This window comes from Budorcas taxicolor, chromosome 14 (genome assembly GCF_023091745.1).
Source record: "Budorcas taxicolor isolate Tak-1 chromosome 14, Takin1.1, whole genome shotgun sequence".
Taxonomy (NCBI): Eukaryota; Metazoa; Chordata; class Mammalia; order Artiodactyla; family Bovidae; genus Budorcas; species Budorcas taxicolor.
This window is the reverse complement of record NC_068923.1, coordinates 50,138,939-50,154,128: the sequence shown is the minus strand read 5'-3', so window position 1 is coordinate 50,154,128 and position 15,190 is coordinate 50,138,939. Positions and strand designations below refer to the sequence as shown.

At 41.4% G+C, this 15,190-nt stretch overlaps 1 protein-coding gene across 15 annotated transcripts in view; it reads left to right on the top strand.

Annotated features, from left to right (window-relative positions):
* The window catches only part of STAU2 (staufen double-stranded RNA binding protein 2), a 315,973-nt gene that overhangs the window by 249,414 nt on the left and 51,369 nt on the right, over positions 1-15,190 (top strand). For 13 of the 15 annotated variants that reach the window (XM_052651501.1, XM_052651499.1, XM_052651497.1 and 10 more), the window contains one exon: positions 4,194-4,247. The exons of the other annotated variants lie outside the window; for them this stretch is intronic. In XM_052651501.1, coding sequence (XP_052507461.1) covers positions 4,194-4,247 — 54 coding nt within the window. The remainder of the gene's footprint in view (positions 1-4,193; positions 4,248-15,190) is intronic. 15 annotated transcript variants of the gene reach the window in all.

Here is a 15,190-nt window from a genome sequence, read left to right as displayed (position 1 = left end):
TACATAAATACCTACATATGTATGTAGATATATTTGCATGTGTGTGCATGCTAAGTCACTTCAATCATGTCCAACTCTATGTGACTCTGTCAACTGCAGCCTGCCAGGCTTCTTTGTCCATGGGGTTCTCCAGGCAGGAATATTGGTGTGGGTTGCCATGCCCTTCTCTCGGGGATCTTCCCAACCCAGGGATTGAACCCATATCTTTTGCATCTGCTGCATTGGCAGGCAAGTTCTTTACCACTAGTGCCACCTGGGATGCCTGTAGATATATATACATACATATATATGTGTGAATAGTATTTATATATATCAGTATTAAAAAACAGGCTGCTCAAAGATTTGATAATTGTTAGTTATACATTTCATAATTCTTAACAATGTTCTTAAGGACTTGTTTTGCCCGTTTCTCTGTTATATTACAGTTTTCGGTTTTATATCATTAGTTTTTATGTAAAAAAAAGTTTCAGTAAGTTTCAAAGCTTCTCCCATTGTGTGTGTGTGCATGTGTGCACATGTACTCGTGAACTCAAGTTGTACACAAAGATGAGCAGATTGGGAGGACTACAGGATGACAAAAACAAGTTTAAGGAAGAGCTGGAAGAATCCAGCTATGGGCCAGGAAGAGAAGGTTCCTTGGTAAGTTTCCCTTCCTGATCCTAAGCTTAACTTACTGAGGAACTGTGACTTCCCTGGTGGCCCAGTGGTTAGGATTCTGCCTTTCAGTGCAGGGGGTACAGGTTTGATCCCTGAGCAGGAAGCTACAGTCGCACATACCACATGGTGCTGCCAAAAGAAATTTTTAAAAAAATTGTCCAATATAACTTACCGAGGAACTGTTTTAAAAGTTGATCCAGAAATAATCTGTGTCTAAAATTCAATTTGATAAAAAAAGTTTAAGAAACAATTTGGGGGAAAAACTTGCACTGGCTAGTGTTTGATGGCATTAAGGAGTAATTGTTAACTGTTTTTAGGTATAATAATGGTGTTATGGTTATGTTGTTAAAGAGTTCTTATCTTTTGGAAATTCATACTAAAACATTTATTAATGCAATGATACAGTGGTTGAGATTTGCTTTAAATTAATCCAGGAGTTTGGGAAGTGGGTGAGGGTTTAGATGAAACAAGATTGGCCATGAGTTGACAATTGTTGAAGCTAGCGTATGGATTCATAGGGGCTCATTATACTAGTCTATCTAGTTCTGTATATGTTTTTAGAAGAAGAAAGATCCAAGGCTCAGTGAACTAATTCAGCTACTCAAGCTCATAGGCCTTTGATTAATGATTAATAATTAACAATCAAACATGCAGCCATCCATGAATTTGGGCCTTGACTTTTTTCAAAAAAAGAGTTAAAATGACTTCAAAACTTCTCAGGGATATTGTTTAAGTGGAGGAATCGAGGAAAAGCCTTGAAAATAAGACTGAGATGAAATAAAATTCCGAAAGAGATGGGAATACCAGACCACCTGACCTGCCTCTTGAGAAACCTATTTGCAGGTCAGGAAGCAACAGTTAGGACTGGACATGGAACAACAGACTGGTTCCAAATAGGAAAAGGAGTACGTCAAGGCTGTATATTGTCACCCTGCTTATTTAACTTCTATGCAGAGTACATCATGAGAAATGCTGGGCTGGAAGAAGCACAAGATGGAATCAAAATTGCCGAGAGAAATATCAATAACCTCAGATATGCAGATGATACCACCCTTATGGCAGAAAGTGAAGAGGAACTAAAAAGCCTCTTGATGAAAGTGAAACAGGAGAGTGAAAACATTGGCTTAAAGCTCAACATTCAGAAAACGAAGATCATGGCATGTGGTCGCATCACTTCATGGGAAATAGATGGGGAAACAGTGGAAACAGTGTCAGACTTTATTTTTTGGGGCTCCAAAATCACTGCAGATGGTGATTGCAACCATGAAATGAAAAGACGCTTACTCCTGGAAGGAAAGTTATGACCAACCTAGATAGCATATTAAAAAGCAGAGACATTACTTTGCCAACAAAGGTCCGTCTAGTCAAGGCTATGGTTTTTCCAGTAGTCATGTATGGATGTGAGAGTTGGACTGTGAAGAAAGCTGAGTGCAGAAGAATTGATGCTTTTGAACTGTGGTGTTGGAGAAGACTCTTGAGAGTCCCTTGGACTGCAAGGAGATCCAACCAATCCATTCTAAAGGAGATTGGTCCTGGGTGTTCTTTGGAAGGACTGATGCTGAAGCTGAAACTCCAGTAGTTTGGCCACCTGATGCGAATAGTTGACTCGTTGGAAAAGCCTTTGATGCTGGGAGAGATTGGGGGCAGGAGGAGAAGGGGATGAAAGAGGAGGAGATGGCTGGATGGCCTCACCAACTTGATGGACATGAGTTTGAGTGAACTCCAGGAGTTGGTGATGGACAGGGAGGTCTGGCCTGCTGCAATTCATGTGGTTGCAAAGAGTCAGACACGACTGAGTGACTGAACTGAACTGAACTGAAATACACAAAATGCCCATGATGAGTTTCTGTATACTTACTAGAGGTACATCATGGATTTGCTCATTAACTTCTTGGTAGCCCTTTTAAAATAAAAAACATGATCAGTTGTGTGAATGAAACCATCATTTGTTAAATCTAATTATCAGATTATTTGAAATATACTCATGTAAATAGTTTATATCTTGCTATATCTTGAGACCTGTTGACAAAATATAAGAAAGTGGTGGGAAAGAAAAACTAACAAGTGTTGGAGTATCTACTGTGTGTCAGGTGTTATGTATGCTTTATATACATTGTCCGGAATCTTTAACCTTATTCTATTAATGAGTCTTTTTTTTTGTCTTTTTAAAAATTTATTTTTAATTGGAGGATAATTGCTTTACAATGTTGTGTTGGTTTCTGCCACACATCAACATGAACCAGTCACAGGTATACATACATCCCCTCCATTTTGAACCTCCCTCCCACCTCCCTCCCCATTCCACCCCTCTAGGTTGTCACAGAGCACCACATGACCTCCCCGTGTCATGTAAAAAATTCCCACTGGCTATTTTAGGAGTCTTAATTGCATTTACTTCAGAAAGTGTCTTTTTTTCCCTACTTGTTCCTAATGTCTGAACACTTGCAAATCCCTTATGTACTTTCCTTACTGCACACACACACATACTTGTATTTCTAACATTAATATCAATATCTATGCTAATGAAAGTGAAAGAGGAGAGTGAAAAAGTTGTCTTAAAGCTCAACGTTCAGAAAACGAAGATCATGGCATCCGGTCCCATCACTTCATGGGTAATAGATGGGGAAACAGTGGAAACAGTGTCAGACTTTATTTTGGGGGGCTCCAAAATCACTGCAGATGGTGATTGCAGCCATGAAATTAAAAGACGCTTACTCCTTGGAAGAAAAATTATGACCAACCTAGATAGCATATTAAAAAGCAGAGACATTACTTTGCTGACTAAGGTCCGTCTAGTCAAGGCTATGGTTTTCCCAGTGGTCATGTATGGATGTGAGAGTTGGACTGTGAAGAAGGCTGAGCACCGAAGAATTGATGCTTTTGAACTGTGGTGTTGGAGAAGACTCTTGAGAGTCCCTTGGACTGCAAGGAGATCCAACCAATCCATTCTAAAGGAGATCAGCCCTGGGATTTCTTTGGAAGGAATGATGCTAAAGCTGAAACTCCAGTACTTTGGCCACCTCATGCGAAGAGTTGACTTATTGGAAAAGACTCTGATGCTGGGAGGGATTAGGGGCAGGAGGAGAAGGGGACGACAGAGGATGGGATGGCTGGATGGCATCACTGACTCGATGGACGTGAGTTTGAGTGAACTCCGGGAGTTGGTGATGAACAGGGAGGCCTGGTGTGCTATAATTCATGGGGTCGCAAAGAGTCGGACACGACTGAGCAACTGAACTGAACTGAATTGATGCTAACTTTTAGCATCAGACAGACACTTGATAATGGTTGGTTTGTAGAAGTTCTTCTATCGTGTTATCTAAATTGTGCTCTTCATATTTTCAGCGTTGCGCCTCGGTGTGTCCTAACCTAATCATTTTCTCGTGCCTTCAAAACCACTTTGGCACTAATGTTTCTTGCCCCAGAGAAGAGAAGCAACACTCATCCGGTTGCTCAACCAGCCGCCCAAGGTAGAAGCTTGCGCAACCCAGGTTGCACTGGTAACACCTTCCTGTCCTCCCTCTCGGCCCGCTCAGCATCCTGATACCCATCTACAGAAGGTCCGTTCATCCTCACGAGTTCCACCTCAGGTAACACTGTCACCTGCGTGTAGCCTGGCTGTGGCAACTGATCTTACTGTTCTCACGCCTCTTCCCTTCCAGTCCTTTCTGTGTGGCAGCCAAATTGATTTTCCAAAGTGCAAGGCTGTTTGTATCATTTGTCCACTTAAATCCTTCAAAGAAGTGGCCTTTAATCTTTGAGTCTGCGGCTTACAATAAGAAATAAATTTAACATCATAACCCAATACACACACAAGTATATAAACAAGTTTGATGTTTTTTATTCTGTCCTATCTTATTCTGTTTGATCTCTTTTGTTATAAAAGTAATGCGGGTTGAAATCCATGAAAATGATTTTGGAGCTAACTAATAGATGAGACCCTATGGTGTGGAAGGCACTGCTTTTTGTGATTCTTACTGCACAAAGGATAAAAACCAACCTCTGTAATGAGAATGATGGGGCTCTTCATACTCTGCCACCTGCTCACCTCTGTAACCCCCTTGCTCCTGCTACTTGATGTCTCAGCTTTGCCGGACCCCTGACCGTCCCAGAGGGCTGCCAGCCTCTTTCTGCCTTTGACAGCTCTCTGCTTCCTCTACCTGTGTCTGCCTGGTTAACTCTTTCCCTCCTTCCCAAGCCAGCTTCAAAGTCGCTTCCTTTGGTAGGTGTTACCCTGGTAACATCTTAAAAATTTAATTAAATCGTATTTTTGGCTGAGCTGGGTCCTCGTTGTTGCACGGGCTTTTCTCTAGTTGCGGCAAGTGGGAGCTGCTTTCTGGTCGTGGCATGTGGGCTTCTCACTGCAGCAGCTTCTCTTGTTGTGGAGCACGGGCTCTGGAGTGCGGGCTCAGTAGTTGTCGTGCACAGGCTGAGTTGTACTTCTGGAAGATCCTATGTGGGGTCTTCCCGGATCAGGGATCAAACGGGTGTCCCCTGCATTGGCAGGTGGGTTCTTGACCATTGGACCACCAGGGAACTCCACCCTGTTAACATTTATAAAGTGTTAATCACAGACCAGAACTATGCTAAACCCTTAAACTCCAGTTGACAGAATAGTTGCTCATGAAGTCTTTGATGGATGTGTTGATGTTATATCATGCCCACTCCCAATTGTTATTGAGGACTGGGTATACAATTAATATTACCTCTATGCTCGGATTTCTACAGTACTTAGAAGCCACTTGTGAGCGTTTGTCTCCATGTGTCCACTGAGCGTGTGGGCCAAGGAGTCCATCCATGGATACAAGTACCATGAGAAGTACCATGAGAGAGGTTACCATTTTTTCAGGCAGTGAGAGGAAAGTGCAGTTTATACCCAGTCATCCAAGAGCCTCAGCCTGAGAACGCATTCAGATCCTAATGTCTGTCACCAAATGTTATGTTGTCGATTCATTCGTGTGATGGTTTCTTTTAACCTAGTCTTATCTAGCGATTCCTATTACTGAGTGTGTACTAAATCAGACTATAGATATTACACAACCATAGTCAAGAAAACTTACATTTTTAATCTGAATAAGGGTCACAATGCCAAGTCACAGTACATTACCCATAATACAAAGCCAGAAAGTATATTGGTTCAAAAATAATGAAACTACTTTTCTGTACAGTCAGTGAGTCAGAGTCGTACGCATCCAGGGAAATGGAATGAACACTGTAAATGGTTTTAACTTCAGATAATTATCACCACTTACAAATAGTAAGGACCTACAGCAAGTAAATAGTCCTTGAAAGGCCACTGTAAAGTAAAAATAGGCCATAGGCCAAGTGTGTGTAAGTATACACTTGATGTATTTTCAGAAATTGAAAACATCTGTAGGACCCATAGCCTGAAGCTAAGAAGTTAGAGATAATATCAAATCCATCTAAATATATGTCTTCAGATGTATGTAGAAGAGTCTGATAAATTTTGTTCTGGCTGATCTGAGGACATTTTGATAATATGTGATAATATGTGTTCTTGAACAAGAAAATAAAATAGCCACCACAGCTCCCATTGTTAACAATAATTTCCAATATGAAAGTACTTTTTAAAAAGATGGTATTAATTTATGAGTTCCTTAACTGATATTAGCTAGTTTCTAAAAATCAGTAATCACTTAGGATCACATAACTTTCTTGGCCTTGATCTTTAGAGTGTGTAAATACCCCAGTAAATTAAAATTTTAGTGTTGGCCCATTATAACTTCACTTCATACCATCTCTTTTTAGTTGTTCATGATTCTGTGAATCAACAGTAAAATAGAAGCCAGAAAGCTAGAATGAACATAAATTGGTCTACTAGTTAGAGAACCTGAATTCTAGTCCATATTCTGCTTTTGAATATCTGTCTGGCCAAAGGGCATATTATTTAGCCTGAGTCTCAGGTTCTTGATTTATAAACTGAGGGGGTTAAAAATCATATTGTAAAGTAATTAACCTCCAATTAAAATAAATAAATTTATATTTTAAAAAATAATAAAAGGTGGAATAGAAAAAAAATCATAACATGATCATTTTCAAAAAGATCTTCTATGATTCCAAATTAGCATTAAGTGAGACCCTGATCATATGTCAATGGAAAAATCCTTTGTCAATTTAAATAAATTCAGTAGATAGTTTAGATTCATTTTTAAGATTTCGGTCATATAGAGGATATGGCATCTCCAAGGTTTTTAAGATATCTCAAAAACAGAACAAAATCCAGATAACCGAAATAGCACCCACTGAATTCAGAGTACCTATTTGTAGATCCATTGAATTTTACAGATGCATTTACTGAATCCATGATTTACAATAGAAGTAAAAATACCTATTTATAGGTAGAAAACAATCAAATTTCTGTTGATCAATTGCTTCCTGATCCATGGGAATTGGAAAGTTTAGAAACAAGTGGTATCAGAGTACTGGCTAGAACAAATCTAATTGAATCCTGTCAACTTAGAGGCCACTCCGCTTTTAAAAAAGCATCTTTCTAAAGTAAAATATACCACAGGGAAAAGTCTGTAAGTATACACTTAATATACTTTCAATCATTGAACACGTCTATTTAACCAGTAGCCTGATCAAGAAATACACAGGCACCCAGAAACCCCCACTGTGCCCCTTTTCAGTCACACCCCCATCCCCAAAAGTCCCAGCATCATTTAGTTGTGCCTGTTTTTGTACCTTCCATAAATGGAGTCTTGCTGGAAATACTCTTATGTGATTTCTTTCACTCAATTTTATATTCTGTATACTGTTGGGTATTAGTTGGAGGTCCTTCACTGTCATTGCTGTTTACTATCCCATGACTGGACTACCCACAGTTTATCTTTTTCCATTAAGAAAATGTCTACTAAGAATATTGTTATATGTATTCTTCTGTATCTTTGGGCTTCTCTGGTAGCTCAGAGGATATGGAGACCATACATGCCCACTTCTACTGGGGAGATTGATCCATTTTTAAATGTAGCCTTCTGTGATATGTTCGCATATGGACTGTTGATCTGTTGGAATATTGGGTAGAAATTAGCTTTATAATATATCAAAAGGCATAAATTAATTTTTGTTCAATCCAGCCCACTTTCTTCTCCTCTCTCCCTGATAGACACGCCCATTAAGATGGGAGGTAAACGGGACGTACCTCCTGTGCCTAAGGAGTGACAAACAAAGCTGAAGAACACTCCATCCTAAGCAATGCTTAGAGATAGAACATGATAGTTTCTGTTTGTTAACAGAGCAGCAGTTTGTGGGTAGAGAAAGTTTTAGGTAAGGTAAACCTTACTTAAAGTTTCAGATTCATCAAAACTTTTTCTAATGTCTTTCCCTTACACATCATGGCAAGATGACAGTAATTAGATCATGAACTAACCCATCCCCCAAATTGGTCACCCAACTTTTATTTTTACTGTATTAGACCGTCTGCCTTTTACTGCCCCAAACTATGCAGTTCTGATGTACACTGGCAAGCATTTCAAGAGAAAAATGCCTGCAAATTCTAGGGACATGATGAAGACCTAACCATTTTCAGATACTCCTCTTCAAGCTTCTTGAGGTATTTTGGGGTTTGTGTTTTTAACCATTTAGGCTGCATACCACCATTAATTCTAAAGGATTTATAGTTGTGGAATCATTCTTGTAGACAATATTTCATTCGATTGTCTTAGGACTCGCTGGGGGTAGACAGCAAAGATTGTGTGGGTCACAGAGCACATGAAAACGTTCTCTTCCAATTTGGAAAGTGCCATCCATTTGTAAATGATGTTGAAGCTGAAACTCCAATACTTTGGCCACCTAATGCAAAGAGCTGACCCATTTAAAAAGACCCTGATGCTGGGAAAGATTGAAGGTGGAAGGAGAAGGGGATGACAGAGGATGAAATGGTTGGATGGCATCACCGACTCAATGGACATGAGTTTGAGTAAACTGCGGGAGTTGGTGATGGACAGGGAGGCCTGGCATGCTACAGTCCATGGGGTCGCAAAGAGTCGGACACGACTGAGCGACTGAACTGAACTGAACTGATTATTTTTGTAACTGGAAATTTCCCGACTTCTTCCATCTCCCTTCTTCTCACAATACCCCCGTTATGTCCCCCTCGACACGTGGATAAGGCAGCCAGTAAGTCGAACACTGCACTAACCTTTCTAGTGCTTTCTAGCCAGTAAGCACTTTATCCTTTAGGTGGTGTTATATTAGAAGGTGTTAGACTTGTCATATGGCATTGCTGGAAAATCCAGGCCTCCAGCTGTTTCTCTGTCTCCCAGGTCATGTTCAGATCACAAGACAGCATTAAGCTGCAGGCCCCCAGGGAGAGAGGGTGCTAGTCACTCCCTGGGGTCTTCTGGCAACTTTGCAGATCCCTGAATCTGAGGTCTGCAAAAATGCCTAGCATGCATGTGACTTGGTCTTGAGGCATGTGGATTTTTGCCCTATGTTCAGCCATGTCACTAAGACCATATAAACTTGGATGAGATGATGCTTTTCAGAAACTGTATGGCACGGCCACTCTGCTGCTCTTGGGTGGTATGTGTGTGCTTTTCCATTTGACTAGCCCATACATGTGCTTCTGCAGAAATACCATCTGATCTGGAATTTTCAGAGAGTCTTAAACCTATTTTTCCCAGTCTGCATCTTTATGTATTCCAGAAACCCAATACTCTCATTTAGATTGTAACATGCACAATGGTATTAAGGAACATCTCCGCTACCCATGTTAAGCTGCCAGAGGTTGTTGGGGGGTGTGCTTTCTTACCTCCCCCATGAACAGATTTCTTGGGCTGCGAGCACTGTCAATACTATAATTCACTACTATTTGAAGAATGACAGTTTTATGGAAGCGCTTCTTCCTCTATCATGCTGGCATTCACCTTGGCTATTACAAATTATGTAGAGTATCGTTTTTTTCTGTTTCCGAAATAACTTAAACTGGGAGAAGAGTCTATGGTACATTGTTTCATTTCTTAAACGTGCAGCTGAGTCATTTCCCCTTCATAACTGGGCTCGTTTTCACCAATACCTTTAATTATATCAGTTCTTTTTTAATAAAGCTCATTTTTATTGACTTTCTTTCTACTTAATGAATTCTTCTTGGTGAAACAGGAGCTTACTGGCACAGCATATAAAATGACCCCTCATTACAGCTGAAGGTGGGTTGCATTTTCCTATCTCCTTTCTCTGTTAGCATTGTATGTTTCTTCTTTTTTTTCTATGCTGAACTAAATTGATGGAAACCTTTAACTCTCTGTTACATGGAATTACCTTATGAAATAGAATTCTTAAAAGCTATACTATACATTAAGAAAAAACTTTGATAACCTGTGTAGTATTTTAAATGGCACTTAGGAAAATTTAAGAGAATTCTTTTGGTAAAGTCAGTGATCCCTAATTTATCTGTATATATATATTTTTAAAACTGTTTAAAAATTTTATATTGGAGTGTAGTCAGTTAACAATGTTGCGATGGTTTCAGGTGGACAGCAAAAGGACTCAGCCATACATATACATGTATCCATTCTCCCCCAGACTCCCCTCCTATTCAGGCTGCCATATAACATTGAGCAGAGTTCCTTATTCTTTTATTGATGGTTTTCTAATAGTACCCACCTATAGCTAAACACACAGGACAAAGAAATTCATTCTATTGAAGAATAAGCAGACTAAAGTTACCTTCATTTTGCCTGGGGTATGTTTTAATATGAGGCCAACTTTTATCTTCAGTGTTTCCTTCCCTAATCGTATTCTCCCTCTACCCACCCCTCCCCTCCTTGGTTATCATGTATAATTCACAGTTTCATCTCCATGCTAATAGTCCCATTAGCAGCAAGGAGTATTTCGATTGGGTGTTATGCAATTGTGTAGCTTTTTATGAAGTTTCATTTTCAACCCTGTGTCATCCCTCCTTAGCACATCAGTTTTCCTTCTCATGTTTGGACAGATCTGCCCTCCCCACCCAGTTCTAGTACACCACCACCCTGTGTGTACACTCTAGTACACTATTACCCCACGCTCGGACTAGAGACAAGTCCGTTCTGCATTCCCTTCCAGCATCTCTGTCCCCAGATGGTGCGAGCAGTGTTGGTCTTTGGCTTAACCACTGTGAGGATGTGTTAGCTGACAAAGTTAGGACAAGGTCCCCTAATGTGAAAATCTCCTTTCTACTGGTCCTATCCTATAATGCCCCAAGTCATGCTTGGTGTTCCCTGTTGCAGGTCTTTGTTTTCTGACATTAATGGCTACTATTAAAATGTAAATAAAAGTAAATAAGAGAGGGTTAACCCACCTCAGCTTGGCTTTTCTTTCTTTACCCCTTCCTTCCCTCCTCCTTCCCTTCCTCCCTCTCTCTCGTCCTTCCTTTTTTTTTCAGTCACAGAGGCAATAACAAGAATTAGAGTCTGAGAACATGAAACATGAGATAGTTGAGCTCTTGAGGAAAATAGAGAGAAACAGAAAATCCTGGGAGATGGAGCGCGCCCCAAAGTGGCATTTACGAGACTAAAAACCATCCGGGCCCGGGGTAGATAGCAGGGAGAGGTGAAAAGTGAAAAGCAAGTGCTGATATCCAACCATGAAAAAGAGAGACTCTAAAAGAAGGCAGCTTGATCTCCCACTCAGTTTTCTTGGAAATATGCCTACGTATTATTCCTGGAAACTCATGGTGGCAGCGCTTCAGCAGTTCCTCTTAATGGGCTCCTCCACCCACAGACTCTATTACTCTTAATTTACTATTTAATTAGATTCATTATCCCAAGCCCACGGCCTAGCCTGCTTGTCCCATGATTCCGTTCTGCTGTCCACTTACGCAGGTGCTGTTGCAGCTGGGTAGGGGGTTTTGAGGCAAAGGTTGATGAATCCAAAAACCTTTCTGAATTCCTTTCTGCCTGAGATTCTTCTCTTTATAGAAACAAAAACCAAACAGTAACAATAAAAAAAGAAGAAAAAAAAACCCTCAAAAACAAGACTGGTTATCATTTTCCTAGACTCTTTGCACCTGGGGTGGTCATGTAACTGAAATTTGCCATCAAGACATAAAAGAGCATCTGCCTTTTGAGAAAACTGACCAACAATCTCATGAAACCCTGAATGTAGTGATTTACAAAACAATTCTGAACTTCTTAATGAAGAGTCAGTCCTCACAACAACCCTATAAAATACAGCATGATATCATCTTGAGAAGAAAGTAAACTTCAGAGAAGCTAAGTGACTTGCCTAAAGTGACAGAGCTTGTGAGTTTTAAGAGGGAGACATAATGAGGAGAGCTTCTGAATGAAAATGGGACCACCAGGCCCCTCCCACTGCCCTGTGCTGTCTGTCACCCTTATGTAAAAATAAAATATATCTGCACATTTAGAAGTCACATCAATTAGTCACTCATAAATCAGTTCAGCTGTTTCCCATTTTTCCCAGGTTGCACCTTGTCCTCTAAGCAAAGAGTTTTTCTTTAACTCAAGCTTTAATATGATTTTTCTCAGTTGCTCTCTGTCTGGATATTTTATGTGTGTGTTCTTGCCCCGCAGAAGTAGTCACTGGTTAATCTATTTTTCACCCTGTTTTCCTTTGGCCCACATTGTTTTCCTTTCTTGAATTGACATGGTTAGAATCCATGCAACACTCTCCACCTGTCTTCTCCACAGATTACCAAAAATAACATTTCAGTTATTTCCCTGTTTTGTTAAATAGGATCCTACCATGTCTGTCCCAGAATCTTTGTTATCTCCCCATCCTTCTACTCAGTCTCCTATCCAAACACTCCTTCTAAGATGACATAGAATAAACAGGTACACCTTTTCCTAACATCAAATCTAGTAATAGTCTGGTGAATAGAGCAGAAGATATGTCTTCCTTGCCTCTCTCCCTGTGCATGCGCGCATTTCAGCCACATCCAGCTCTTTGCAACACCATGGACTGTAGCCCTCCAGGCTCCTTTATCCATGGCAAGAATACGGGAGTTGCCACGCCCTCCTCCAGGGGATCTTCCCATGTCAGAGATCGAACCTGCGTCTCTTATGTCTCCTGCATTGGCAGGCAGGTTCTTTACCACTTGTGCCACTGGGAAGCCCCTTTCCCAACCCTGCCATCATTTAAATCTGGAGCTGGGCCACTGATCCTCTCCATTTGTCTTAGTCAGTTTGGGCTACTTTCACAAAATACCATCGAGTAGATGGATTACGTAACAAATATATTTCTCATAGTTTCAGGGGCTAAGAAGTCTAAGATCAGGGTGCCAGCATGGTCTGTTTTCAGTGGGGGCCCTCTTCCTGGTTTCTCTTGCTGGGTCCTCACTTGGCAGGGAAAAAGAGATCTCTGGTGTTTCTTGTAAGGGCACTAATCCCATTCATTAGGTCTCTACCCTCATGACCTAATGACCTCCTAAAGGCCTTATCTCCAGATACCATCACCTTGGGGTTAGGCTTCAACAGATGAATCTGGGCACGGTGTGGGGGGTTGGTGGACACCAATAGTCCACAGCACTGTCCCTTGTCTCCCACCTTACCTTAGAGGGACATAATGAGGAGAGCTAATTAATTATTGGGCTTCCCTGGTGACTCAGTGGTAAAGAATCTGCCTGCAATGCAGAAGACATGGGTTCAATCCCTGGGTCAGGAAGATCCCCTGGAGAAGGGAATGGCAACCTACTCCAGTATTCTTGTCTGGGAAATCCCATGGACAGAGGAGCCTGATGGGCCCCAGTCCAGGGGGTCACAAAAGATTCAGACACAACTGAGTGACTAACATGCACACACATGCACACACCGTGGACCAGACATAGTCATTGGTCTTAGAAAATCAAAGGGAGAAGGCAAGGGTCCTACCCTGAATCCACTAGAGGAGATAGTTTTGCAAACAGAAAGTTTTGATTTTGGGGAAGTGCTGAAGGGAAGTGTCTTTATGATGTGGGAACCCAGCCTGGCAGTTCAGAGAAACCTTCCTGAGGAGTTTGCACATGAGCCTTGATAGACAGAAGAAGGAAAAGGAGAAAAGAATGTTTCAGGCAAGGGATACTGCACTGACAGAGAAATGACACGGAGACAAGATGATGAGTCCCAGCAGGGAACGGGACTGGTGGTGTAGGCAAGGGCTAGGCCACCGTTAGCCTCTTTTTTGTTGTTGTTGTTGTTTTCTAGTTTCCCTTTTGATTCTGGGAATTATATGTATATAAAGAGAGACTGAACTGGGTCTTAGACGGCACTGCCACTTTTGTGGCATTTGGGATTTATTTCCCTGACCAGGGATTGAACTCAGGCCCCCTACACTGCAGGACTTCCCTGGTGGCTTGGATGGTAAAGAATCTGCCTGCAAGGCAGGAGACACGAGTTCGATCCCTGGGTCAGGACAATTCCCTGGAGAAGGGAATGGCTACCCACCCCAGTATTCTTGCCTGGAGAATCCCATGGACAGAGGAGCCTGGTGGGCTACAGTCCATGGGGTCACAAAGAGTTGGACACGACTGAGCAACTAACACTTTCACTTTCCTCTGTAGTGGGAGCACAGTCTGAGCCACTGGACCAGCAAGGAAGTCCCCCATTAGCTTCTTGAGGGCAGGGGTGATGTCCCAATCATCTTTGGACCCCTGGCATCTAGCAAAGCAACTGGTATCAAAGGAAGTGGAGCTCAGTTATCATTTATTGTGTTGAACTAATGGAGGGCTTATAGGAAATCACACAAGTACCTATAATCCAAAGTTGAAATTGGCAAGGATTGTCAGGGCGATGCAGATAAAATGTTCTGGGACACCAGTGGTGGGGCTGTGTGAGGGTAAAGAAGGCAGGGAAGGCTCTACGGAGAAGAAGACTTTGAAACAGGCCTTCAAGGATGGATAATGAGATTTATCTGAGTGGCTTCTCTTTTCCGCTCCTCTGTGTCACATTCTTCTATTTACTGACCTCCTGACACTGGCTTAGGTTTCCCTCCACCCCCTTTTCTTCCTGGCTTCCTTCCTGGATTATTGCTTTCATCCTGCTTAGAAACCCTTCATCCTCTCTAACAAGCCAGAGGGTAGAAGGCGTTGTTCAAGCCCTTTCACCTCTCCTCTACAGGAATTTTATTACAAAGATGGGGGAGCTAATAGCTGGGAAAATAATTTCTTTTTAAGACTCAGAACTACAGTGTAAAGAAAGGAGAGCTCATGATTTGTAAGCCACATTAAAATGAATAGAACATACAAAATAGTAAAGAGGATTGAGTAACTGCATGAAGCACAGCTATGAGATTGACCCTATGGTGTTTTGGTTTAAAGCAATGTAATTTAGGAATGGCCATTCAGGTCTGTGAGATCTATAGGTATGCTATTCTAAAATGCAAAAGCACTTCCCTAGCATTTGCTGAATTGGTCAAAAGATACAGATGAAAACATTTGGCGGATAATCCTACCATAGCTTATGTGCTGTGCTGTGTTTAGTCACTCAGTCGTGTCCAAAACTCCTTGTGACTCGAAGAACTGAAACCAGGCTCCTCGGTTTATTCTCCAGGCAAGAATACTGGAGTGAGTTGCCATGTCCTCCCCCAGGGGATCTTC